Source organism: Emys orbicularis, chromosome 20 (assembly GCF_028017835.1).
Source record: "Emys orbicularis isolate rEmyOrb1 chromosome 20, rEmyOrb1.hap1, whole genome shotgun sequence".
Classification (NCBI taxonomy): Eukaryota; Metazoa; Chordata; order Testudines; family Emydidae; genus Emys; species Emys orbicularis.
The window spans coordinates 10,947,765-10,973,846 of record NC_088702.1 but is presented as its reverse complement, the minus strand read 5'-3'; the positions used below and the strand labels follow the sequence as shown (position 1 = coordinate 10,973,846).

Sequence of the window (26,082 nt, the reverse complement as noted above, 5' to 3'; positions counted from 1 at the left end):
GAGCCCCTGAATAGGAAGAGGCCATTTTTACAGTCACTTGGCAGAGCAGAACAGAGCCTCCAAGTGTAAACGCAACTACTGGAGCACATTGGGTTTTAGCAGCACTCTCCAGCAGCCTGCACCTGGGGCACTAGCACAAAGCGAGCACGGACTGGGTTTGAAATGCCACCACACTGAGCCGGGAGCATTTCACATCCGTGTAAATGACCATGGGGTGCAGGCCCAGTGTCAGGCTTCTCAACTGCATACCCAAGGGGTAGCCAGTCACTATGGGCTCCATAACATGAGATCAGAGGACCCCGACTCCCATGTCACACCACACACCTCTGCGCTGCTTCTCTGAAGAGAACACGACATTCTCCATCTACTCAGGGTAAATTCTCCATGTATCTCTGTTCAGATTTCGGATGTTTCATTAGAGTCTATCGAAAAGCCAAAGTGGCAGCTTATTTGAAAATCTGTAACAATAACTCAGCTGCCAGCATGTGGTGTGAAAGAGCAAAGCCGGCTTTACTGGGGAGGGTGGGTCTGTTACAAACACACGGGCCGGAGTGACAGTGCACAGTGAGGGGGAGACCGTGGCATTGGCAGTCATCCAAAAGGTTCAAAGAACAGATTTATTTTCAGAGGGGGGGGAAAAAAAAATACAGATTTGATTGAAGACTCCAAAATATACGGGTGCTTATCCTTGATCTGCTGGAAGAGTTGTGAGCTGCTGCACAGAGTGCTTTGAACTCAACATGCCCAGCCCCCAAGCACTGGGCCCACTACAGGCTGCCCCTCTCCCCACTGTAAAGCCCACAGGATGCTGACTGCAGCAGAAAGCCAGATTCCAGCAGTTAGGCATTTTACCCAGGACAGCATCAAATTCCATATTCCCCTTACTAGCATCACGGGCGCTGGCGTCGGCGGCTCAATCTGTGCTTGCCCTAGAACCAGCGCCAGCATCAATGGGGACAGCTGTCTTTTACGTGAGCCTACACACAGACGCTAGGCTAGAGGCACTCGCCTCTCCTCCCCCAACCCCGCTCAGGCCCAGTGAGGGGGCACACAGTGCCAGTATTGTCTCAAGCTTCAGGGCAGAGCAGAAAGCAAGTGAACCAGAGTTAATTTGAAAGAACAGCGATGAATTAAAGAAGGCAGCTCCTCTGAGCATGCTCTAGGTGGATAAGAATCAACTGCTAATCAGCTGTCAGTTACCAGCTGCTTGTGGCTACCTAGAGTCTTGAACATCCTGGACTGGGACTCCTGCCCGTGGCATTCTGGAAGGGTGTTCTGGGATCTCGCTGGGCTAGGATAGCTGGAGACAGCACATCACTCAGGGCTAGTAATAAGCAAACTCTGATCAGTCACATGCTTTACAAAGAGCAGAAAGCACCATCTTGCCCCAACAATTTAGTTATCTAGGAGTCTCTAGTCCCTCCTGCCCTCCCCCCCCCCACACACACACAGAGCTCTGTCTGGACCAGATCACCAGATGAATCAAATCCTTGTAGGAGAAGGGAGGGCTTCAGGAGGGAGGTGCCTTCACATGGCTGCGAGTCCAGCGGAGGAAAGCAGGGTCAAGACCAGGACCAGGACTCCAGACTGGTAGACTTGGGGAATCTTAAATCCTTTTCCCATGTCCCACATCTAGACACAAAGAGAACAGAGACACACTCAGCAAGGAATCAGGGCGTCCCACTGGAGCACTCACACAGTCTGCAACTGAACTCCAGGCACGCCAGGCCTCCAGAGCCCAGGGCCATCAGTGCTTTGCAGAAAATAGGCAAAGAACAAGCCAGAGAAGGGAACAGCCCCTCTGGCTATGGAGCTGTTGAGATCCCTCTTGGAGTAGTGTGTTCTGAGCACCTGACTGCAAATGGGAGGGAGTGCCGAGAACTGCCCAAGTGAGGAAGGGGCCGGGGGACCTATCACAAGTTCTGTAGGAGTCTCTAGGGTGAGGGGTGCAGGCTGCGTGCAGGGACAGTGTGAGCCCCAGCACTTAGATTGGACACAGCACTAGAAATGCTGCTGCCAGGGATCATCCTGGGAATGGCCTAGATGACCCAACAGAAATGAGCAATCTTTGATAATGCCCTGTGGAGTTAGCTACCGTGACTCCCGTTCATCACACGAACGACAAACCCTGTCCCAGCGAAGCTGGTTCCATCTGGTTTCTGACTGGCTATCAGTAAGGCTTCGAGTTTGTCACAGAGGTCACGGATTCCGTGACTTCCCGTGACCTTTGTGACTTCTGCAGCGGCCAGTGCACCTGGCTCAGGGGCAGCTCAGGCAGCCCCTGTGCCAGTCACACCAGCTGCTGCTGGGGCAGTCTCGGGCCACCGCTCCCCTGCAGCAGCAGAAGAGTTTGGGTGTGGGACAGGGCAGGGGGTTGAGGTACAGGGCAGGCTCTGGGTGGCACTTACCTGGGGAGCTCCCCGGAAGCAGCGACATCCCCCCTTGCTCAGCTGCTAGGCGGAGGTGTGGCCAGGCAGCTCTGCACGCAGCCTCTGCCCAGAGCACTGGCTTCGCCGTTCCCATTGGCTGGGAACCATGGCCAATGGGAGCTGCAGGGGCGGCAGAGGCAGCACACAGGCTGCCTGGCCATGCCTGCGCTTAGCAGCTGAGCTTGGGGGGGCGGGGGGCACAGAACCAGGTAGGGAGCCTGCCAGCCCCACCAATTCTCTCCCCCCCTCCTTTACCAGCAGGTGTCCTGGGCCACGCAGTGCCACCCACACTCCCCCAGCACCTGCTGGGCCCCCGGGCAGCCCCCTCCCCATCCAAGTTTTAGTCACGGGTATTTTTAGTAAAAGTCATGGACAGGTCATGGGCTGTGAATTTTTGTTTACTGCCCATGACCTGTCCGTGACTTTAAAATACCCCTGACTAAAACTTAGCCTTAGCCATCAGTAATGCACTGAGGTGGCAGGCAGCAACAGACAAGGCAGACAGTCTTGTCTGTTCCCAGTTCTGCCATTGACTACCTGTATGACTTTGTGCCAGTTACTTAGGCCTAAACTTTCTAAGCATCCACTGGTGCTGGGTGAGCAACCCGAGACAATGTCCTGGTTTTCAAAAGTGTGAGGCAGCCTCTGCTCTAAACAAAAATCTAATGGAGACACCACTGGAAAATCAGGCCCCAGATGTCTCAGGGCAGGTCTACACTACCTGCCTGAATCGGCGGGTAGAAATCGATCTCTCGGGGATTGAATTATCGCGTCTCGTTGGGACGCGACAATCAATCCCCGAATCGACGCTTGTACTCCACCAGCGGAGGCTATTCGCGTAGCTGAATTTGCGTATCTTAAATCAACATTCCCCCCCCCCCCCCCCCCGTAGTGAGGACGTAGCCTCAGAGTGGGCACCCATAGTAAGTCCACACTCCAGATAACACTGGATGTAACAGTCGCTCTGTGCCTCAGCTCTCCCTCTGTACATGGGAACTTACTGATCCCACTCAGTATTACGCCAAGGAGCTCCACAGGAAAGCCAAAAATCAGTCACAGGAGGCATCTCCCCTTCTCCAGTGGGGAATCTTACCACTGCTCCTAACCCGGCCACTCCTGCAGTCAGCCCCGTCCCCTCAAAGACAGGGAACGCAGCATTCAGGAGTCATTTTCCTCACTGTCTGAATTTCTCTCTGACTGTGTCTCTGTATATGGAGTGTGAGTCAATCACCACGGTGTCAGACATGGACCTAGTTGGTCATTCAGTCTGCTGCTAGCCCTGGCCAATGTAGGACTGCTCCGTGTCACATACAGGTGCTATCAGGTGATCAGAAGATGTACCAGTGCACTAAAAGTCTAAGTTAAGGGAGGAAAGAGCTGGGAATTTCAGCCTAAGCTGGCAGTGCCTTTGGTTTACGTGGCTAGTGATGTGATAATAGGTCTGATTTTGGAGACCTAACTGAATTTAGGTCTACACACAATAGTAACCAACTCTCCAGCAGTGGAGCGACCGGAGTGCATGCACACACACACACACACACACACACACACACACCACCACCAAAGCACTGCAGTTTATTCAAGGAAACGAAACACCTAACAATGTAAGCATTAACCGTTCCCTGCCCCACATTTCTGCGATGTAGCCATCCGCCTGGCCAGTTGTCAGCACTGCTGGTTATTTTAACATAGATTTGGAGGCAGTTTCATTGCCTTTTTAATGTAAATACGCAGTTACAGTCTTTCAACCCGCATTTGACTCACAAGGCCCTAATGAGAGGACTGTTAAGACTTTTTCTATTTGCTTGACAGCAACTCCGTGAGCAAACGGGGCTCAGCCAGCTGGATCAATGCTGGAGCCCTGGGCCAGGCCTCATGTTCGCAGATCTGATCTGGAATTCTTGGCGGGCTGCAAAATGAACAATGTTTGCAGCAGTGCCAGCCATACCAGGGTCAACCAGTCTCCCCAGCTGAGGGATTTACAAAGCCCCCTCACCTCATTCCTCAGGATGCCACTGATCCCTACAGGGACAGCTCTGCCAGGTGCATGATGGGTTTCTTTCATCATAAGCATCTGGTAATACCAGAAGCAAGATACAAACTCCAGGGATCAATACTTCATTAGAGAAGCAATGCTTATGCCACCGAGACGAGAACACAGTGGGCACCCAACGTGTGCAGCACAAATCCATGTTTGAAGTGCAGCACCCCTGAGCCACACTTCCCCTAAAGCAGAAGGGATTAGGTCACACACTGAGCCAGCTGCCTCTGCAGCAAAAGCAACACATCTTGTTCCCACATTGGGGAGCCAATATTCTCTTCAGCTGTTTTTTAAATCCGCAAAGTTCTCCTACACTGAGATGCTGCCTCCCAAGTTTCTGCCCAGGGCAAATATTAAGGGCTGGTTTCTATAAAGGGACTATAGTAGATCACAGACAGATGTAATATAATATTAATATATAACATAACATGGCTATTGTGAGCGGATATTAACACTGAAAAACAGTCATTTTGGAAGGTCTCACATCGTCACAGGACAATGACATTACAAGTTGGGGATATTAAACAAGAGGTTACACTTTCAGAAGTGCCAAAGTGACAAGTCACGTTGGAAAATGGGACTTAGGAACTTCTGAAAGTATGCCCACCCAACTCCCTGCACCTTAGACAGACACATACATGCAGCTCCATCAAGGCTACTCACAAGGTGTCGGATTCCGTTCCAGGTGTGGTAGGTGAGGGGGAAAGCCAAAGCAAACTTAGCAGAGTAGATAAGAGCAGGCCCCAGACTGAGCGACTTCACAAATGCCAGGTAATAGGGGAACTGTTCCGGGAGAATCAAGGCAGCCAGACCAAAGAGAGACACCCCTGGAAAAGAAAGAACCCACAAGTCAAACCAGCTGCCAATGTTAGCCAGCAGCTTACTCACCAGGAAAGAGAGAGCCCTGCAAGATAATCAGCACTCCCCAGCTGGGAGCCAGGGGCTCCTACTCCCCCGGGACCTGAAAAGCCAGTGCAAACAAAATGAGCCAACTTCTTCTCCCACTCTCCTGGTTCCTCTGTATCAGTACAGCACAGCTCCCACAGGGAGCGGCCTTCAAGTCTGCATGTCATAGTGAGGAGCTAGAAGGAGAGTTACTTTTAGGTGATTAGTGCAGGAGAGGTCACTTTTTGCTCTGACACACTTATGCCTTTAAGAACAATTCCAGTCACAGACTCAGCTTGGCTAAATAAACAAATAGCAAGAGAATAGAAGGTGTGAGGTCACTTTGTTACCACAGTGTTACCCCCTGAAGTCAACAAGGCTATTAAGTACCTTAATGTTGGCCCCAGTCCAGCCAACACTGAAGTATGGGAGTAACTAGACTCATGCGAGTAGCCCCCAGTGACTATTCCTGAGAGTACAGTGACACACGCTCAAGCATTTGCAGAATCAGGGCCTTAGTGCATAAGCCAAACTACCTGGGAATGCCAAGTTTCAGAGGATCCCCTCAATGTCTGAAATGTAAGAGAGGAGCTCCACCAGAAAGTCCTCGAGAGTCCAGAATAGCAGGACAAAAATATCCACTCGCCAACCACTAACCAAACAGAGAGTTTGGCAGGAGCCAAGCCCAGCAGCCCAATGGCACGTGAAGAGGCTGGCACACAAAGAGACGGCTTGACATAAGTGAGCATGCTAGCTGGAGAAGTGGTGGCAGCTTCTCTGTCATTTCTAGGCAAAGAGGCTTTTTACAGATGGTGCTGCCAAAAGAATGGGAGTGATCAAAGAGAGAAGAGCTAGCCAAGCCGTGATTAACCCTCCGTTCAGTGGAGCCCGATTGCTCTCCTCTGGTACGCGGGCTTAAGCAGCTCTATCAGCAGTGGTGCCAGCGCCTCCAAGCCAACTAGCTGCTTCCCAGTTCAGCCACTCATGGTTTCAATGGCCTCTGTGTTTGCCTTGAGAAAGTGCAGGAATCAAGTGCTCATGTAATTGCTGGCCTGGCCGGTGAAAGCAGAGCTCCCTGCTCTGTTCCATTTTGTTGGCTGCACAGCTGTCTGGTGAGACAGTGCAGCCAGTGTGGGGTTACCCTTTGGATTCTAAAGGCCTCTTGCTGTTCCCATGGCAGAGGTCAACAAAGGGCTCATTTTGTAAGTGAGTAATAAATCCTCTTTTACAGGCAATGGCAACTTTGTGAGCTTGAACAACAACTAGCAGGTTCGATAGCACACTGGCTGCTGGCCAAGCCCCCCGCACAGAAGGGCAGGCATTTCCCAGCCCTCTGGGGAAGGAGTAGCTTTGGGCTGAGGAGAATGACCAACAGGACCACAAGGCTTGGGCCATGTTGACAAACTACCTCTCTGCCTGGCACAATGGGTGTCACTCCTCCTGGTATGGTATTACGGAGAAGGGCACATGGGCTAACTCAAAGGGCATTAGGGAATAAACCCGCTGGGCTCACAAGATCCAGCAAGGAGATAAATTGCGCTGACGTAACAGAGTGATCTGCAGCAAGCACTCACGTCGGGTTAAACACTGCTGGGCTCATTGGAGCTCATTTCTGTAACCGAATTCAGACTCTGCGGCTCATGCTCCTGACATCTGGCACCTGGCTGGACCTTCAGCTTTTTGTGTGACAATGCCTAGCTGCACAGATTAGCAATTCTGGGGTTTAACTGAGTGAAAGCCAAAAGGGAGGCAGGGATCACATGGTCAGTTCAAGCCTTGAGGCCCAACCTACACTAGACCCCTTTCAACAAGCACCTCTGTGTAATGAGTCCATCTGGAAACAGCACCAAGGTTTCTAGTGCCATTTTTATCCAATCTTTAGTTAAATTCCCCCACTGGCAGAAACAGACGTTTTCTGGTCCTGAGACACAAGCTTTGCTGTGGATTTCATTTCAGATTCCACCCACCTTGTGGAAAGCAAGTGTGTGTGTGTGTGTGTGTGTGTGTGTGTGTGTGTGTGTGTGTGTGTGTGTGTGTGTGTGTGTGTGTGTGTGTGTGTGTGTGTGTGTGTGTGTTTGTGTTTTTTGGGGGGGGAAGGGTGCTGGGGGGTTCGCCTCTCCCCAAAGACATTCCCCACATTCCAGGGCCAGCTTTAGGAGTTGATGGAAGGGGAGGGCTGGTGAAGTTATTCTTAGCAGCCCCTCACTCTCTCCCTTTCCTTCCTGATCATTTTGCTCCAACAGCAGCACACCACAAAGACCTGAGTTAAATTTGGTACAAAGTCACAAGTGGGGGGCTGCAGGGGCTCATGCAAACCTCTTAGCCATGGGTTTCCCCACAATCCCCAGTTGTAACAGGGTTCAAAAAAGAACTAGATAAGTTCCTGGAGGATGGGCAGGATAGTGTCCCTAGCCTCTGTTTGCCAGAAGCAGGGAATGGGCGACGGGATGGAACACCTGATGATTACCTGTCTGTTCATTCTCTCGGCGGCACCTGGCATTGGCCACTGTCAGGAGACAGGATACTGGGCTTGATGGACCTTTAGTCTGACCCAGTATGGCCGTTATGTATCCTGCTTCTTATGCAGAAGTTGTGTTCCTGCTCTGAAAATACCCTGCACGTCAGCACTGCCCCCAAACACCTTGACCGTTAGAGTACGTCTACATAGAGAGCAACAGCAAGTCTCAGAGTCCAGGTCGACAGACTTGGGCTATCGCACTAAAAAAAGCTGTGTAGACCTTGTAGCACAGGCTCTAAAACCCACCCCCCTCCCTAGGCTCCAGAGTCTGAGCTGCAGCGTCTACATAGCTCTTTTTAGCCCGGTAGCCCAAGCCCCACAAGCCTGAGTCTGTTGACCTGAGCTCCGAGACTCGCTGCCATGGGCTGTGTAGACAAACCCCCTGCAGCTGGAGCACAGGAGAGCAGAGTTCCAGCCACAGCTCTGCACTGGCTCTTGTCACTTGGGCCCACATTTACGAGCGTGCCTATGGCTACATTTTCAAGTGGCCTCTCCCTTTGGGCGCTCAACTTCCAAACCCTGGGGCCAAATCCTTAGAGGTGCTGAGCACCCACAGCTCCCATTGACTTCAACTGTGGTTGCAGGTCCTCACGGCTTTCCAGGTGTTGGAAATCAGGCACCTAAAGGGAAGGTCCAGTTTGGAAAACATAGGCCTTGGCCTCAGCGCCTGTTCCCACCTGTATTACTGCCTCGCTCTCGGGTCCCGGGAGGAAGAACTCTAAGGGTGAAGCTCCTTTTGCTCAGACACCCCCTCGCAGCCCTCCCCCTACAAACACAGCTCCACCTCTTCCCAGCAGGCTGAGCAGTAGCACAAACACTTTAAAGAGCCAGATGCTTTACACAGCCAGAGAAGAAGGAAGGGCCATAGGAGAATGTGGGTCAGAAATACTGTTAAGGTTTCAATATTAGTGTTTTGGTTAAATGGTACAAGATCAAATTATCTGTTTGGACATGGTTTAGCAGCCCCAATTCTGGTGCCACCTACTCCCCCACCCAGTGTGCACTATCAGTGTCTCTGTAGGGGGCCCTAATTGGGAAGGCAGCAGCTGTGTCTGTATAAGACCTACACCAATGGGATCTTGATCCATGACGAAGGCTCCTAGCACTACAGTAATACAAATAATAAATACCTGCAGAAAGCTTAGAAAACCCATTTGAATCTGACCTTGCTCTTTCAATTCATACCTGATGAGTGGCTTCCCCACACTGGGGTTCTTGCTTGGGGCAGTAGCCCTTTAACGGGAAGCCACGGCAAAGCAAAAGCGAACCCCACTTTGCATTTATACTAACGCACCCCATGTGAGAGCCAGTCCCCAACAGACAAAAATGAGGCCCTGGGAGGGTAAGTGACTTGCTCAAGCAAGGCAGTGGCAGATTTCAGATCAGAATGCAGGTTTTCTGACTCCCAGTCTCCCATGCTCTAACCAATAGAAAATGCTGCCTCCTTGACTTTCCCAGGAAGGGTACCACTTACATATGGCACACATGTGCAGGGCACCAGGTCTGACAAGGTACAGGAGTCTGGACACTAATGTATAGAGCCCTGCACGGATACACAATTTATATCTGAGGATATAAAGTGGATATCCGAGGTGCTTCAGGGCCAGTGACCAGGCCCTGAACCGCAGCGGTGAAAGCAGCAGCATGTCGGGCCACCACTTGCAGGAGCCAGCGCCCAGCCTGGGCAGCTCCGAGGAGGAGACTGTACCACCCCAGCCCTGCCCACTGCTCACCAGCAGCTATCCCTCGTCCCACTAGTGTGTGCAAGCGGCTAGCACGCTCCCAGACAGGAGACACACACTGCTGCATGGACGGGACAGGAGCGTGCAAGCCACTATCATGACCAGGGACAGCTGCCAGTGAGCCTGGTGCCCACCCCAATGATCAGGGGTGGGGGCGGTACAGCCACACCAGAGGAGCTGCCCAGGCTGGGTACTGGCTCCTGGGAGCAGTGGCCCAACATGCTGCTGCTTTCGCTGCTGCGGTTCCTGGCCCACTCACTGGCTATGGCCCTGCTGGTCTCGCTCATTGTCACTAGAGCCCTGCAGCTCCACGGATATCCACTTTGTATCCATGGATATAAATTGTGTATCCACGCAGGGCTCTACTAGTGTATGTGGCAAGACACAGCTTGCAGAAGGAAAAGAATGAGATTAGGAGCAATGGGTATTTATTTGTGCAGTCAGTACAGCCCATTACAGAGCCCAGCTGTGGCAACTACAGCAGAGACACTCCAACTCCTTGCCTTGAGGACAAGGAGAGACAAGGTAATCAACAGAATGAAAGTCAAGTTGTCTCAGGGTTAGTGACTGCAAATGGAAGCTCTCTATACTGATGCTGACCAAGGCCCGTCTACTCCCGAAGGTACCTGAGGCAGAGAATCACACACCTGCACTCATTGCAACACCAGTGCCACGGTGGCCGATGGACATCATCATGGGCAGAGACCACCTGCAAAACAACAGACCTTGTCAGAAAGAGGAGCCACTCATGGAGTGTGGGTGATATGCAAACAGCACATCTGGGGTGTCTGAAGCATGCTAGAGGTGAGATAGTCTAGGGAGAAGCCTGAGATAATGTGAGGGTGAAGGACAGGCTGGAAGCCTTCCAGACAAACTGGGAACTCACATAAACTTGTTGAGAAGGGGCGCAGAGGCATGACCAATCTATTCCCAGACCACTCTGTGCTGCTGGCTGTGTATTTCTGCACTCAGAATTATTCAAGGAATCTAGCCAAAAGGAAAATAGGCAGGGAATTTGCAGGGGTGGCTCAGGAATGACAAACCCCACTGGCAGGAATCCTGGGAGGAAGAAAACCCATGTTTGCTGGGAGGGCTTAAAGGGAGGGAGGATGGGGGGAGAGTGCAAGGCTGCTGCCGATTCAGAGGGGAAGGACAGGATTCAGGCTCCCAGACACATACACAGAAATGAGAAAAATCCCAACACAACAGGAAATTCACCACAAGAGAATCAGATCATGGGAACAGCCCAATGCAGAGACACTGAGGAGGTGTGCTATAGTGGCCTCACATGATCCCCTTCCTGTGCCTCAGGTCACCCTAACACCCTTTGGACTCAGGTTTTTGGGGGAAAATAATCCTTTGACCCGCTCTAGCACCTTCCATCAAGGACGTTAGAGGGCTCTGAAGACATTAACTAGGGCTCACAACCCCTTGAGGTGGGTCAGTTTCATTATTGCCATTGCAGAGATGAAGAACGTCACAGGTGGAAAAGTAACACTCCGTCGCTCAAGGTCTCAGAATGTCTATGACAGAGCTAGAAATACAACCCAGGTCTCCCACTTCTCTGCCTTAACCACAAAGCAGGTGCTCCCTGACGACTAAAGGGAACATACAGAGTTCTTTCCACATGAAGGGGAGGATGCAGAGGGTTACGTCCTTTGCCAGACTCTGGGATGTAACTCCACAGAGATGCAGACGCCTCTGGAGTTCTTACTTGTAGATGGTGATATGAGGGGACATGGGACGGTTCGACTGGGTGTTTTTATCCCAAAATTGAGCCATCTCCTCCTTCGCTGTTGTTCCCATGGGGACCACGCTGGAACAAAAGGAGAGGCAGAAAGTCAGAGGAGTAAAAGGAAGAGCAACAGAATTAAGTGACTCAGATTTACCCTGTGCCCGCAGAACATCACTGTCTGAGCAGGACTGTTCCAGGTCCACAGGGCAAAACCAGAGGGGCATTTCACCTTGCAGAGCTGTACATCCCAAGGGAGACACCTCACCCATCTCCACATCAGCACAAGTCAAACAGTCCACACACAATGCCCCTCCCACTCAGCAGCTTTTTGCTCTTTGCAGTTTTATCCTGAAACAGGAAAACTACCTGAACCATGGGCACAGTTCTGAAAATGGGGCCAGCACATAGCTGCCCTGCAAATCAGCACCTAGAAAAAGAACTAAAGGCAGAATAAACATGACATCAGGTCTGCATGAAGCCCAAGGAAGATGCAGTGAGGCCATGAGTGAGAATGGAGATGCCAGGGAAGCAGGCTTCTGACATGAATTCATCTCCTCCATTCCCAGCTCATCGAGGAGTATTTATTTATTAAAATTATTAAATCCATCTATAGGTGCCATCCAGTGGTCTGGGCACCAAGCCCACAACTTCAAAATTACAACTTTAACAAGTACTGCCCATAAATATATCCACGTCAAACCACCCTCCTCAACATCCTTAACCAAAAGGAGAAAGATAGGCTTCGCAATGTGTTTGGAAGGGTAACAAAACTGGGCCCTGGTGGACTTGTGGGTGGAGGGAGAGTTCCAAACTAACAAAAGCTGCCAGCTCAAGCACCACTGCTGGTCTCAACTGCAGTAATGCAGCACTGATCTCTCGAAAAACAGGAGGTGACAGTCAGTGGCAGCTCTCAGCATTTCATAATAAAACTTAGGATGGTGAGACAGTGTTGATTTCCCTAGCTCTCCCAACCACAGCCGAGTCGGACTATTAGCTGTCTGATAACATGTTATACAAGGCTGATACCATGCAACCTGCTCTTTACTGCCACGGTAATTGCACATTGTACCAAAGAAAGACCTTGTAATTTCATGTTCCTGAGATAACTCAGCAATTACTCTTACAGCCCGATTTAGCAAAAAAAAAACAAAAAGCAAAAGCTTCCCCCACCCCCCACTGAGCCCAGCTGCGCAGCTTGCATGGAGCACGGGAGCTGGGAGGGTTTCTGTTGATCAGACCTTTGTTAGGTATAAAGTTACTGTGTACGCTGCACTGCAACTTACACAGAATGACCGCAGTGACGGGCAAAGCACAGGGATGCAACATAGTCACTGATGCACCTGTACGGCATGCAAATCCTGATCAATGCTGACCCCGTAAGAGGCTATCCCAAAGCGCCTTCTAAAGTGAGCCTGCTTTTATTCCGGTTACACTATTCTAATCCAACTGTGTTTGTACATATTCATCATTGACACATTCAATAACAGCCAGGCCCAAGACTAACACACACCCCAGCCTCCAGCCAGGAGTTTATTTTATCCCAGGACACAATTATTACCTCACAAAAGAAACACCTGCAGGTTATTTAACTAGCCACATATTTATCATGTAATGACATAGTAAATACCCTGCCAACACATGGCACCCGCCAGATATCTGAATGGTTAGAATTAATAAGCAGGTAGAACATGCACAGGCAGTGAAGTCTTAGAAGGGATCCCTTAGGGAGAAAGGAATTAATCCCTTTACTCTCAATAAAGCCTCAAAAACTCACTGTCGCACAGAAAGGCTGGGGCCGAGCCGAGTCCACAGGCAGCGCTGACCCACATGTCTGCAAAAAAGAAGACGGAAAGAACTCTGTGAATATCGGCTAGACACTGAAAGGGGTAAATGCACACAATACAGGGGCATTTTTATAACCAGGAGCAGAGGAAACCACAGTGTAATGCCTGATGTTTTACGAGTGAATCTCGTGGGGATGAGGAATTATTTTAACACCACTTGTAATGCTGAGCCTAGCTGTTAGACTCTCCAGACTCTGCCCAAGAGTTCTCTCTTTATGATACCCTGTAATTACCATACTGAGCTGTAATACCTTGCTAATAAGACAGGCATAAACAGTACTCTGCACTAACAGCGAGGCTAATGCAGGCCATTCTTCACTCTCAGGAGAAGCAATTATCAGGACAGGGTGGTAAATGTCCCAGAAAGGCGTGCCTGCCAAACAGTATGAAAAGAGCTGGTTCAGACTACAGCTCTTCAAGCCTCTGAAATAAAGAGATCACCAGCTTTCCTCCTAAAAGCTCTTTTTCATTATATTGTTTCACCCTTGCCCATTCATTATTCTCCGAGTGTTAGCGAGAAGGCAGGTCAATGTCATGGCCCAATGCACACAGTATTTCAGGCACATCAACACTGGAGGTGGGAGATAAATAAGGTTTTTATGGTCCCCAAAGCAGTGGGAGCCATTCTCTACAGATCAATTGCAGTAATTGTGACTCTGACATTCAAGGGCATTTCTCCAGCAAGAGGGGCAGAGCCAGGCCTCCAATCCAGCCACAGCTCAAGAGTTTGCAGATGTGGGTTGGAATCTACAGCATCCGCTCTCTCTCCCAAGTTACTGTCAAGGACAAGGCACAAAAGACAGCACTTCATTTCCTGGTGGCATGATTAGAATTAAGTGTATAACAACACTCCGCACTGTCATCTACAGCACACTGACAAACATTAATTAACCCTCAGATGCATGCAGACTGCATCTGCTCCAGCATCTCAGGAAATCTCCCACTGTTTCATTAACACCAGTCCGTAAACACAGTGCTGGCATTTTTAACCATCCCCCAGCAGATCTGGAGGACACAGCGGCAAAGACACCTGGGGACCAGACCCTCAACAGGGTGTCATAGCTCCATTGACCTAAACTAAGCTATAAACATTTACATACATCGAAGCTCTGGCTCCTGGACACCTTCTACACAGATGGCAGAAGACAAGAGATTTTCAAAAAAAAATGACAGCGTACACATGACAGGGCTGATGGCTCCGCACTTTGAGGATCAGCCTTGTTTTACAATTTACTTAGTCTTTAGTGCAGGGACCTTCTTTTTATTGTTTGTACAGCACCTAGCACAACAGGGCCCTGGTCCACGCCTGGGGCCCCTAGGCTCTACTGCAATTCAAAATAAAACAAAAAAGAAGGGAAAGAACACACGTTCAATGACTTGACCAAGGTGACACTGCGAGTTAGCTGGCAGAGCCAGCATTAGCAATTCAGAACCTCCTGTCTCCCAAGATCAATTCACCGCCCCCATTAAGATAAGCACTGTCTGGGTTGCTCCATGCTCGGTTCCCAATGCAGTTCTCTGCAGTGTCTTTCATTATGGAGTTATAGTAATTACTACAACAACACACGTTTAGGATGAGGGCTTCCAAGGTGGCCAGATTCCTCCCCTCATCTCTCTCCAACTTCTGTCAGTGGAAGATTTTTCTGGAAGCTGGAGGCAAACTGAACAAGGAACACAGCTAAACAAATCTGGCATTTCTGCAATGAGGGGAGGAAGGAGGATCCAGAGGCTAGGAAACAAGAAGGGATTCAGGATTCCCTGCTCTGCCACAGACTCCTTGTATGACCTTGGGCAAGTCACGCAGTCTCTGTGCCTCGGGTCCCATCTGAATAAAGGGGATAATAGCCCTACCCTGCCTCACAGGGGGTTGTGAGGATAAACACATTAAAGATTGTGAAGTGCTCAGATATTACAGTAATTGGGGTCATATATGTACCATGGATAAAAAAATTAGGAGGGCATTTGGCAGCTTTGGGGGATGCAGACAGAAAGCTAGTTAGAAATTTATTTATCAGCAGGGGAAGAGGGTATTAATGTTTGCATTAGCATATGTGCAGAGATTGTGATCAGCGAGCACATTAAAATGCACCCATGTAATCCAACGCAAATGTCACACTACATGCATGGGCAAGTTGCTTCTATTTTAATGTCTGGGCTTAGTCTATGCACATCCAGGGCCCAATTTACCATTGTCCTACATTTTGTGGAGTTGTTTCAAAGTGCTGCACAGTGAGTTTAGAATGCCACCAAAAAAATCAGACTGATAGGAGTGTTGGCTAAGAGAGGTGAAAACATTATCTACTGTGCAAAGTGCAGGGAAATGACGAATCAGACCCTTGCTGCTCACTTAGAGCTGCCCGTGGAGTCTGTGACAGGAACTGAGTCTATGCACACCTCAGAAAGCTTTCCACCCAAGCCAAGATGTTTCTTTCCATCCACACCACACCAAGCCTAAAACTGTCTTTTAAAACAAAAAAGGTAAGAAAATATCTAGAAAAAAACACCACCTTTGTTAACCTTGATTCCAGTGAGAAAAGGTGTATAAGTAACTCAAGACAGAGTGTAGGGGGACAGGGACATTAAGACTTCATTATGGTCAAACTATTGGGAAGCTGGGAAAATAGAAATTAAAGCTCAAATTTGAAGAGGCACTGTTATTACACAACCAATGGTAACTCTCCTCCCATATCATTGCCCACTCACCATGCAGAAGATCAGGGAACAGTCTTATGCCTGAACCGCAAACAGATCTGACACCGACAATACAAGCCACCAGACTTTCTGTACTGAACCCATAACTGACATATTCATAGATTCCAAGGCCAGAAGAGACCATTACGGTCATCTAGTCTGAGCTCTTGCATAACAGGCCAGAGAACATCATCCAGCATTCCTGCATCAAATCCAACAGCTCTTAGTAAAGCATCCAGGCCTCAATTCTCCACTCAGGAACCTTACTCTAATGGAGGACTGGTGGTAACAGAGCCACACCTTCTATCCTTCCCTAGCCCTCTCCTCTACCTCACACTGGTGTGGAGGAGAGAGAGCCAGCACAGAGGGAATTCCCCACTGGTTGTCTCCTGATAGCGTGGGAGCACTCTGCAGTGTTTATATGGAGCAAAGTGGCCTTGGTAGACCAGAGAATCAGTCTCCCATTCTGATTTAAATATACCAAGCGATAGAGAATCTACCACACCCCTTATGAAGCTGTGCCAATGGCTAATTATCCTCACTTTAAAAAATGCACCTTATTTCCCATTTGAATTTTTCTACTTGCAACTTCCAGTCACTGGTTCTTGTATGTCTGACTGGGCCCGTGTGTCCGCTAGAATAAAGAGCCCTCTAATAGTACATCTTCTCCCTGCGCTGGCAGTTATAGACTTCAGAAGATGGGGAATCAGCAAGGTATTCCATTGCTGTGTGTTGTGGAATGAACTCAGTGGTGTCTTCAGAGACTGTGGATTCACAGTTTAGTAGGCTCTCAAAGTGCTCCTTCCAGCATTGTTTAATGGCTACATTGTCCTTGAGGAGAGTGGAGCCATCCTGGGAATGTAAGGGGGTTGGGCCTTTGGAGCCTGGCCCATATAGAGCTTTTGTGGTTTGAAAGAAGCTTCTCATGTCATCCTGGTCTACGAAACCCTGGATCTCAGAGAACCTTCTCTTGCCACCACTTGTTTTTGATGTCATGTAGCCTCCTTTGGACTTCAGCTTTGAGCAGATGATAGACCTCATGTTTTCGTTGGTTAGAGAAATCACTTTGCCAGTTACAGAATACATTTATTTTCTGTTGAATTAATGCTAGGATTTCCTCGTTTTTATCAAACCAGTCTTGGTGCCGATGAGTGGAATATCCTATGGTTTCAGCACATGCACTGTGAATAGTATTTTTAAGTTGATCCCAGTGCTTTTGAATGTCAATGATGTCAGGCAAGTCAGAGAGTTTCCCATCTTCTGAGGAAGTATAATGTGCCATCACCCAGATAAAAATAATCACCAGGCCCAGACGGCATCCCAGCTGAGGTTTTTAAAGCTGGTGGAACAATGTCCCAGCACAAACTTTGCCAATTCCTTGACAAAATCTGGACTTGTGAAGAAATTCCACCTGACTTTAAGAAGGCCAACATTGTTACAATATTCAAGATAGGGGTCAAATCTTTGTGTGGGAACTACAGAGGTATTGCCCTCCTCTCCGTCATAGGGCAGATCCTTGCCCGGATCCTTTTAAACCACCTCCTCCCTCTTGCCGAGGAACTCTTCCCCGAATCAGTGTGGCTTCAGGACACACTGAGGCACAACTGACATGATCTTCGTGGCACGACAGATTCAGGAGAAGTGCAGAGAGCAACACCAGGAACTGCTCATGGCATTCATCGACCTAACCAAGGCCTTTGACTCTATCAATCGTGATGCCCTATGGATGGTGCTGTGTAGGTTTGGTTGTCCAAAGAAATTTATTTCCATCATCAAACTACTCTATGATGGGATGCAACGGCTCAGAGATCAAACCATTCATCATTCATACTGGTGTCAAGCAGGGCTGTGTCACTGCTCCAACACTGTTCTCCATTTACCTTGCCGTGATCCTGATTCTCATCTGCGACAGCCTTCCTGACGGAATAGGGATTGAGTATCATATGGATGGCCAATTTCTCAATCTCCTACGTCTCCAAACAAAATTTAAGATCACGAGAATTGGCATCACGGATTCAGTATGCAGATGATTGTGTCATCTTTGCACACACAGAGGCCGACCTGCAAGCACCCTAAATCTTTTTGCAGATCCTATCACAGCTTGGGGGTCTCTCTCAATATCAGGATATTCTATCAATACCAAGGTATTCTACCAGCCCTCGCCTGCATAAACTACTCTTCATACTTCACAAATCACCATCAGCAGAGAACCCCTGGAAAATAAGGACCATTTTCCATACCTTGGCAGCCACCTCTCCCAAACAGATAGCACTGACACAGAAATCGAATACAGTATCCGCTGGGCTAGCACATTCTTTGGAAGACTACTCAAACAAGTCTTCAATGATAGGGATCTACAAACAGGTACCAAGATCTTGGTTTACAAGGCAGTTGTCATCCCCACCCTTCTCTACGGGTGAGAGACCTGGGTAACCTACAAACAACATCTCAAGCAGCTGGAGTGGTTCCAGCCGTACTACCTCAGGAGGATTCTCAGGATCAGGTGGAAAGACTGATGCACTAACATCAGCGTTCTCTCTGCAGCCAACATCAGCAGTGTAGAAGCGCAGGTCATGAAACATCAACTCTGCTGGGCTGGTCACTGTGTACGTGACACTTGCCTGACACTTGCCTCCCAAAGCAAGTACTCTTCTCTCAGTTAAGCCAGGAAAGAAGGGATCGTGGAGGGCAGCGGAAGCACTTCAAGGACATACTGAAAGTACACCTTAAAAAGGGAGGCATCGATCCACCAACCTGGAGGACTTCAACAGAGGCATCACACTATACATCAAGCCATAGCCCACTTTGAGGAGAACAGACGTGCTCATGAGACAGAAGCGACAAAGGAGTAAAGAAAGGGCACAACACTAGCCAACAACTATGTCTCCTCCAAGATTACACCTGTCACTTCTGTGGGAAAATCTGCAGGGCAAAAATTGGGCTCCTCAGCCACTTAAAAACCCATCAATAAATCCCTTTGGCAGACATCATCCTCGCACTGAGGGATAGCCGAAGAAGAAGAGTTATAGACCATGCTCAACCTTCTCATCAATAAACTAAACAGATTCAAATCCTTTAGTCTTCCACTGTAAGGCAAGCTTTCCAGCACTCAGATCACTCTTGTGGCTCTTCTTTGAACTTTTTCCAAATATTCAACAGCCTTTCTAAAGCAGGGACACCAAAATTGAACACAATAGTCCTTTACTCACCAGCAACATAATGAGATACAACCACAGACTACAGTGAGATCAACCTTCATCTGCTAAAGGAAACCAGAACTCCTGAACCAATACGAACATCGAAAACCCATTCCTAGGGCCCTACCAAATGCACGGCCATGAAAAACATGTCACAGACTGTGAAATCTGGTCTTTTGTGTACTTTTACCCTATACTATACAGATTTCATGGGAAAGACCAGCATTTCTTAAACTGAGGGTCCCAATCCAAAAGGGGGTTGCGGGGGGAGGGGGGTGTTGTGGTATTGCCACCCTTATTTCTGTGTTGCTGCCTTCAGAGCTGGGCGGCCAGAGAGTGGCGGCTGCTGGCCGAGGGCCCAGCTCTAAAGGCAGCAGTGCAGAAGTAAGAGTGGCTATACCATACCATCCTTACTTCTGCTCCTAGCCAGCAGCTGCCGCTCTCCAGCCACCCAGCTCCGAAGGCAGCACCACCGCCAGTAGCTGTGCAAAAGTAAGGGTGACAATACCACGACCCCCCAATAACTTTTTTTGGGGGGAACACACACACACAATACCCTTTTGGGGCAGGACCCCTACAGTTACAACACCATGAAATTTCAGATTTAAATATCTGGAATCATGAAATTTACAATTTTTAAAATCCTATGACCATAAAATTGATCAAAATGGACCATGAATTTGGTAGGGCCTTACCCATTCCATATGACACTGGCAAAGGTACATCATAATTCTGCCACACCATGACTGCAGCAGTGGCAATAAATGAGAACACAGTCACAGATATACCTGTTGCTCAGCTACCTACCCTGTGCTGGTTAGTACTATGTTGTGATACCTTTAAAGGAGACCTGAATGCGGAAAAGTGCTCGTCTTTTGCAGGGACTGTTGGGTATTTGTTTTTTTTCCCTAATTTATGACCAATAAAAAAGGCCAAAATAATTATACTGGTCCAATCCATAGTGGGGATGCAGTTATACTCATATAAAGATGTCTTATACTGGGTTATTGTAGATGTATTACCTAATATCCTGGGACCAAGGTGGGTGAGGTCTGAAAAAGAGCTCTTCGTACTCTCTCTCTCACCAGCAGAGCTGGTCCAGGGAAAGATATCATCTCACCCACCTCAACTCTCTTATACGGGGACAAGTTATTCCCCTTCCCGTATGGGGATAAGTTACACAGGTATAAATGTGTCCACAGTGGGGTGGTTTACACCACATTGCTAAACTAGTACAGTTAAAGCTGTACAATGTTTGTGTCGACACAGGCCGTACTCACAGTTCTAAGATGCAGGGTCAGTCTACCCAGGCGTCTGCCAGCTTAGATCCATTAGACAGTGCAACGTGACCATAAATGTCTGTCTAACTTAGCTCTCCCTACATGCCGCGCGAGAGTGAAGGGAACTGATGATGCTGTTTAGGGACCTTAGGGATCTTTTGCTTATTAACACCGCAGAATTTCCTGCCCTTCCAGTGCTTTGTTTTTAAGACAAGACTGGCACGGGCTCGCCCCGGCAGCGGGAGCCAGTCAGGCTTGACTGCAGGTCACCGAGGCTCTTGCCTTGGCCTAGCTGCGCGCCCCTGGAGGCCCCCGGAGGCAGGAGCAGCACCGCTGTAGGTGACGGGGAGAAGCCGGGGGCAGGGTCCCAGCGCTGCCCCGAGCCCTCCAACGCTTCCACCCTGTCCCAAGCGCAGCCACATCACAGGCAGTCACCGGCCCGCCCGCCATGGGGTTCTCCAGGGCCCGGCCGCCGTCCCCCCGCCGGGCCTCCCCCCGGCCCGCCCGGCCACCTGGTCTCCCCCCCGCCGGGCCTCCCCTTCCTCCCCCCGTCCCGCTACCAGGTCTCTCCCCTCCCCCCGCCCCGGCCCGCTCCGCTACCCGGTCCCCCCACACTCGCCAGGTCTCCCCCCCACTCCCAGACGTCACCTCAACAAAGAAGCCGCCATCTTGCAACCCTCCGAGGTCCGGAAGTGACCTCAGACGTACAAAGCACGTCCGCCTGCCCTACTTCCGCTCCCGGAGGGGAGGGGCCTCCTCTCCCAGCGACCCCCATAGCTGGGATTCACTCCCAGTCCCGGGTCCCCGTGCCCGGCGCACGCGCACACACACGCACTTTGTTGACTGTTTTACATCTCCCTGGAGCTGGGCTGTGGGGGGCTGGGAGCCAGGACGCCTGGGTTCTGTTAGGGACTCGCTCTGTGACCCAGGGCAAGTCACTGGGTTTGATCCTGCTCTCGTTAACATCAGTAGGCACATGATCCAGCCCCTTTCTCTGTCTCTCGGGGTCCCCAGCCCTGTAGGGGCGTTAGCACTATTTGCCTACCCCACGTGGGCTGGGGGCAGTGAAGGTGGTGGTACAGCCCCACCACTTATTTTCAATGGAAGCAGACATGTCATGGGTGCTCTGAGGACATAATGTGCCCTCTAAATGCTTAACATGAATGTAACAAACTTGCCAGACACTCCTGGCTCGAGCCCCAGAGGGAGGCTCCAGAGAGAGGTTTTATTAAATTAGATTATGAAAGTTTAAAAATAAGTTTTTTAGTTTTGAGAGCAAAGCGTTCATCACCCAAAGATATTTCTATTGGGCTTTTACCATCTAAGCACCAACTATGGGCATAGAAGAAGAAGAATTGACTATGTTAGGTAAAAAGCAAGTCCTTACTCACCTCTCCAGCACCCGAGTTTGTGCGGAGTTGGTATGGGGCTCACAATCTGTCAGAGACCAGACACCAATTCGTTGATCAACGGGCTCACACTATCCTTAGCTTAAAAGGCTTTGGAGTAAGTGTGGCAAGTTTATTAGGGGTGAGCATCAATATTTATACACAGAAGTAAACAAAGTGATTAACAGATCATAATGGTCATGCATAATCAATTAAGATTCTACAGGATAAAACAGGTTAAAATGTAAACTTAAAAAGACAAAAGGGGAGATGGCTACTTGAGGGGAGGGGGGTGTCATGAGTAGTTAGCAGGTCAGAGCTTTGATTAAAACTTTTAGACAGAGACATCAAGTCTGGGTTAAGTTTAAGCTTATCAAAAGTTCAGACTCAACATTCCTCCATTTGTAGCTTTGGGATAACTATTTACCAAAAGCTACACCCCATTTTAAGGAGCCAAGGGCCGCTTGGCAATTTCAGCCTGGGCCAACTCGAAGAGAGTAAGGCCTTTGGCTGAAGTAGGAAAAGAATAAACTGACCCACATGAGTCTATGAGGGAGGGGACACACTGAATACAGCAACACAGTATTATAAGGATTACTATGGCCCCAACAATACCCACCAAGAGTTTTTTAACCCACCCAAATCCAGGCAGCCAATTTCATAAGGCTCCCCACCAATCATAAGGTGGCTGGCCAGAGGAGTAGTTCTTAGCCATTTCCCTTAGATGTTTGGTACGTTGAAAAGTGTCAGGGTAGGTGTCATTTACAAAAACACAGCATTCTTTATTTATGAGGGCGCAAGTTCCTTCCTGGGCTGCTAACATTATGTCTAAAGCCATTCGGTTTTGCAAAGCTAACTGGCGCAGCTGGGACATTTTCCCGGCCTGATTCTTAAATAGGGTCGCAGTTTCATTGGTTAAAGATTCTAGTAGTCCCTGTAGACGGATGACACCACCCCTCAAGCTAATGAGACCAGCCCACCACTGCCACGACAAACCATTACGGATATTAATATCTCTGAAGGTTTCACGGATGTTACGAACGTGGGGAAAATGAGGGGGAGTGAGGGAGATGCAAGAAGGCGGTGTTAGCCACGCTAAATAACATGACCCTGCCCAATCAGGGGAGAGAAAGTAATAAGCTTTGGGCCCGCACACCCAGTATGTTTTATACAGTGCGTTTCGGGTATTCCATTTCTCAAAGTAGGAGGTAACCCACCACCCGTTGGACCACTGTTTCCCTGGTAACGCAGAGGGGTCGTTGTGCGAACTGCAGAGGCACAATTTGGTAGTGGTGTTTTTAAAGTGCAGTGTAGTACTGCTTGAGCAATTGTAGAAGGCAATCGTATATTCCTTAACAATTAGTTGGACACCCTCGTGATCTGAGCAGGGCTTTTTAAAAGCTGACTCTGAAGGCTTGCCCACCCATGAAAAAGTTGGATCGGGGTGAGGGATCCACATATGGGATAAGTGGGATGCGCAAGGCTTGAAGCCAAGATTTTTACTAAAGGCGGTGCCATTAAAATACATGTTGCATTTACTTGTTCCCACAAAAGTTGACCCCTTTTCTTTAACAAAACACAGTGATCCTGTCTGATTGGTTACCCTGAGATATTTGTTAATTGGCACTCCTGTTGTGTTCCATGTAAGATTGTGTTGGACTGGATTTTTTACTCTAGCCGGTGGCATCCAAGTTATATTAGCAGTGGTCAGGGGAATGGGTGTGAAGGGGAGTTCCTGTTCTGCATTTCCTGGAAATTGAGTACATACCCAGCAATTACTTCTATTTCCTAAAATACGAGTTTTAACCTCGTGGGAATATTTAATAAAAGCATTATTTTTATAAGCAGAAAATAAACTAAAAAGGCATAATAAAAAACATACAGTTGTTAGAATAAAAGGTCCTCTCATTTTTTCCGAGTTAATTTAAGTCTGATGTCTGAAAGAGGTAAGCTGGTCCACTGGTCAGAGGCAGTGTCCTCAGTGGTGGCAAGAGCTGCTGGTCCGTCACTGTGGTCCACTACGGCTGGCTTGACGTGGGAGTGGTGGATCCAGGATTTGCGTCCTTCCAGGAACACTGCAGTCTGGGTTGTTAAAAGAACCTGGTGGGGTCCAGTAAACCTCGGCTGGAGGGTGTCGCCACGAACGAACTTTTTGGCCCAGACGAAGTCCCTGGTTGGAACGGGTGGATCTGTTCTTCCAGCGGCACGGTCTGGGAAAACTGCGAGGCTTTCCAAAGGGTACGGAGGCGAGCCTGTAGGGAGAGAAACTGGCACGCGGTTATATGATCCCCTCCCAATAGTGAAACATCAGCACGTGGTAGCGCATGTGACGTTATTGACATAAACTGGGACCATATAGATCATTGTTGCAACCAAGGTCCTGTAGTGGCACCCAAATCTTGTATAAAGGGGGTCAAATGGGGTGTCTAAGACAAGGTTATGGTTTACTGGTTATGATTATGCTGTCTATATGGGTGTATCAGTTTTGTAGTTGAAGTTATGAATATTGGCTCTATACTGTCTGTATGGCAAACTTATGCTATGCTTCTGGGTGACATCCCAGACAAGCTGGGATTAGCTCTGCCTAGCCTGCTTGATGGCCCATTAAGGACCATCAGCTATACAATGGACCCATTGAGAGAAGGCCAATATGCCTTCAGACTCAGCAAAGTATGCAGGGACTGGCCCATGTGACTCCAGGCTCCATTTTGATGTAATTTTCCACAGTGAGAACAGAAAAGAGGTGTTCTTACACCTGGAAAAGACTATATAAGGCTGATGCCCCATCTCCATTGGGTCTTCAATCGTGCTTCATACCTCTGGAGGAACTTTGCTACAAGCTGAAGCTTTGAACAAAGGACTGAGGACCCATCCCAGCGGGGGATGTATTCCAGAGACTTGATTTGAACCTGCAGTTTATTCTATTGCTGCTGCAAGCCTGAACCAAGAACTGTGCCATTACTGTATGTAATTGATTCCATTTAACCAATTCTAACTCTCATCTCTATCTTTTTCCTTTTATGAATAAACCTTTAGATTTTAGGTTCTAAAGGATTGGCAACAGCGTGATTTGTGGGTAAGATCTGATTTGTATATTTACCTGGGTCTGGGGCTTGGTCCTTTGGGATCAGGAGAACCTTTTTCTTTTACTGGGATATTGGTTTTCATAACCATTTGTCCCCATAACGAGTGGCACTGGTGGTAATACTGGGAAACTGGAGTGCCTAAGGAGATTGCTTGTGAGACTTGCGGTTAGCCAGTGGGGTGAGACCGAAGTCCTCCTAATCTGGCTGGTTTGGTTTGCCCTAGAGGTGGAAGAAACCCCAGCCTTGGGCTGTAACTGCCCTATTTGAGCAATTTGTCCTGAGTTGGCACTCTCAGTTGGGTTCCGCCAGAACCGCATCGTCACAGTGGCGTAGTCGGCAGGATCCACAGAACCAGGTCAATTAAGCTTTGGGTCAGAACCCCACGCTATCCAAATTTGAATTTTGGGATTGAGAGTTTTGTTGGTTAAATAGCTGCTGCAATGGCTGAGCAAAGAGCATATGAGGGACTTGGCAAAAAAGCCATGGAAAATTTGTGTTCAGAAAAGAGGATAAGCTTTAGAAAGAAAGCTACAAAGGAAGAACTGAGAAATCTATTAATAGCCAGTGATCAGGGGGCAAGAGCACAGCCCTTACCTGAGGCTACAGAAGATGCAGAAAAAATTAGGATGCAAAAGGTGACAAGTAAACTGCAATTTGAGCATGAACAGAAGCTAGCAGATCTTCGATTGCTGGAGAAGCAAAAAATAGCAGAATTAGAAGAGAGATCTCGTAAGGGGAGTCTAGAGCTGCTCGCTGCTGAACAGGAGACTCGCAGGATGGAACAGGAGACTCACAAGATGGAACAGGAGACGGCCAGACTTCAGCTCCAAGTAATGGAAGAGCGGAGAAAGTCATCCCCACCTGGTACTCCACTTCCCCCCCGCCATGAGAAAAACTGGGAAAGGATGTGTCCCATTTACAACGATACTGAGGATATAGAGGAGTTTTTATCTACCTTTGAACGCCTTTGCAATCTGTACCAGATCCCCGAGGGTCAGCGAATGCCTGTCCTGCTGACTAGACTGACTGGAAAAGCCAGGGAGGTATTTAATGAATTGGGGGAAGAAGAAGCCTTGGATTATGAGCGGTTTAAGGATTCTGTGTTAAGGCGGTTCAAGGTTACTCCTGAATCTTACAGAGTTAAGTTTAGAGAGTTTAAAATGTCTAAGGATTGTACTTTTGTAGAATGTGCTCATAAGCTGATGGGTTTTGTTAAAAAGTGGGTTGTGGGAGCCAAGGCGCATGA

The 26,082-nt window shown here is 48.8% G+C and overlaps 1 protein-coding gene across 2 annotated transcripts; it reads right to left on the bottom strand.

The window, feature by feature from the left end:
* Window positions 1-586: 586 nt before the first annotated feature.
* Window positions 587-21,066, bottom strand: SDHC (succinate dehydrogenase complex subunit C). 2 transcript variants are annotated; one of them, XM_065420042.1, is made up of 6 exons: window positions 21,011-21,060; window positions 13,125-13,181; window positions 11,330-11,431; window positions 10,263-10,324; window positions 5,134-5,297; window positions 587-1,632 (listed from the first exon to the last, which is right to left on the bottom strand). In XM_065420042.1, exons 1-6 carry the CDS (start codon window positions 21,028-21,030, stop codon window positions 1,528-1,530), a joined length of 510 nt encoding a protein of 169 aa, XP_065276114.1. In that variant the 5' UTR covers window positions 21,031-21,060; the 3' UTR covers window positions 587-1,527. The 2 variants fall into 2 exon arrangements, with proteins under 2 accessions (XP_065276114.1, XP_065276115.1); XM_065420043.1 differs by lacking the exon at window positions 10,263-10,324 and having other exon boundaries at window positions 21,011-21,066.
* Between the last annotated feature and the right edge of the window lie 5,016 nt (window positions 21,067-26,082).

Excerpts from the sequence above, each read along its gene's own strand:
- SDHC (XM_065420042.1), bottom strand. The coding sequence starts at position 21,030 with ATGGCGGCTTCTTTGTTGAG. Across the intron at positions 13,182-21,010 it reads ATGGCGGCTTCTTTGTTGAG|ACATGTGGGTCAGCGCTGCC; the intron begins GTGACGTCTGGG and ends TCTTTTTTGCAG. Across the intron at positions 11,432-13,124 it reads CCCAGCCTTTCTGTGCGACA|CGTGGTCCCCATGGGAACAA; the intron begins GTGAGTTTTTGA and ends CTTTTGTTCCAG.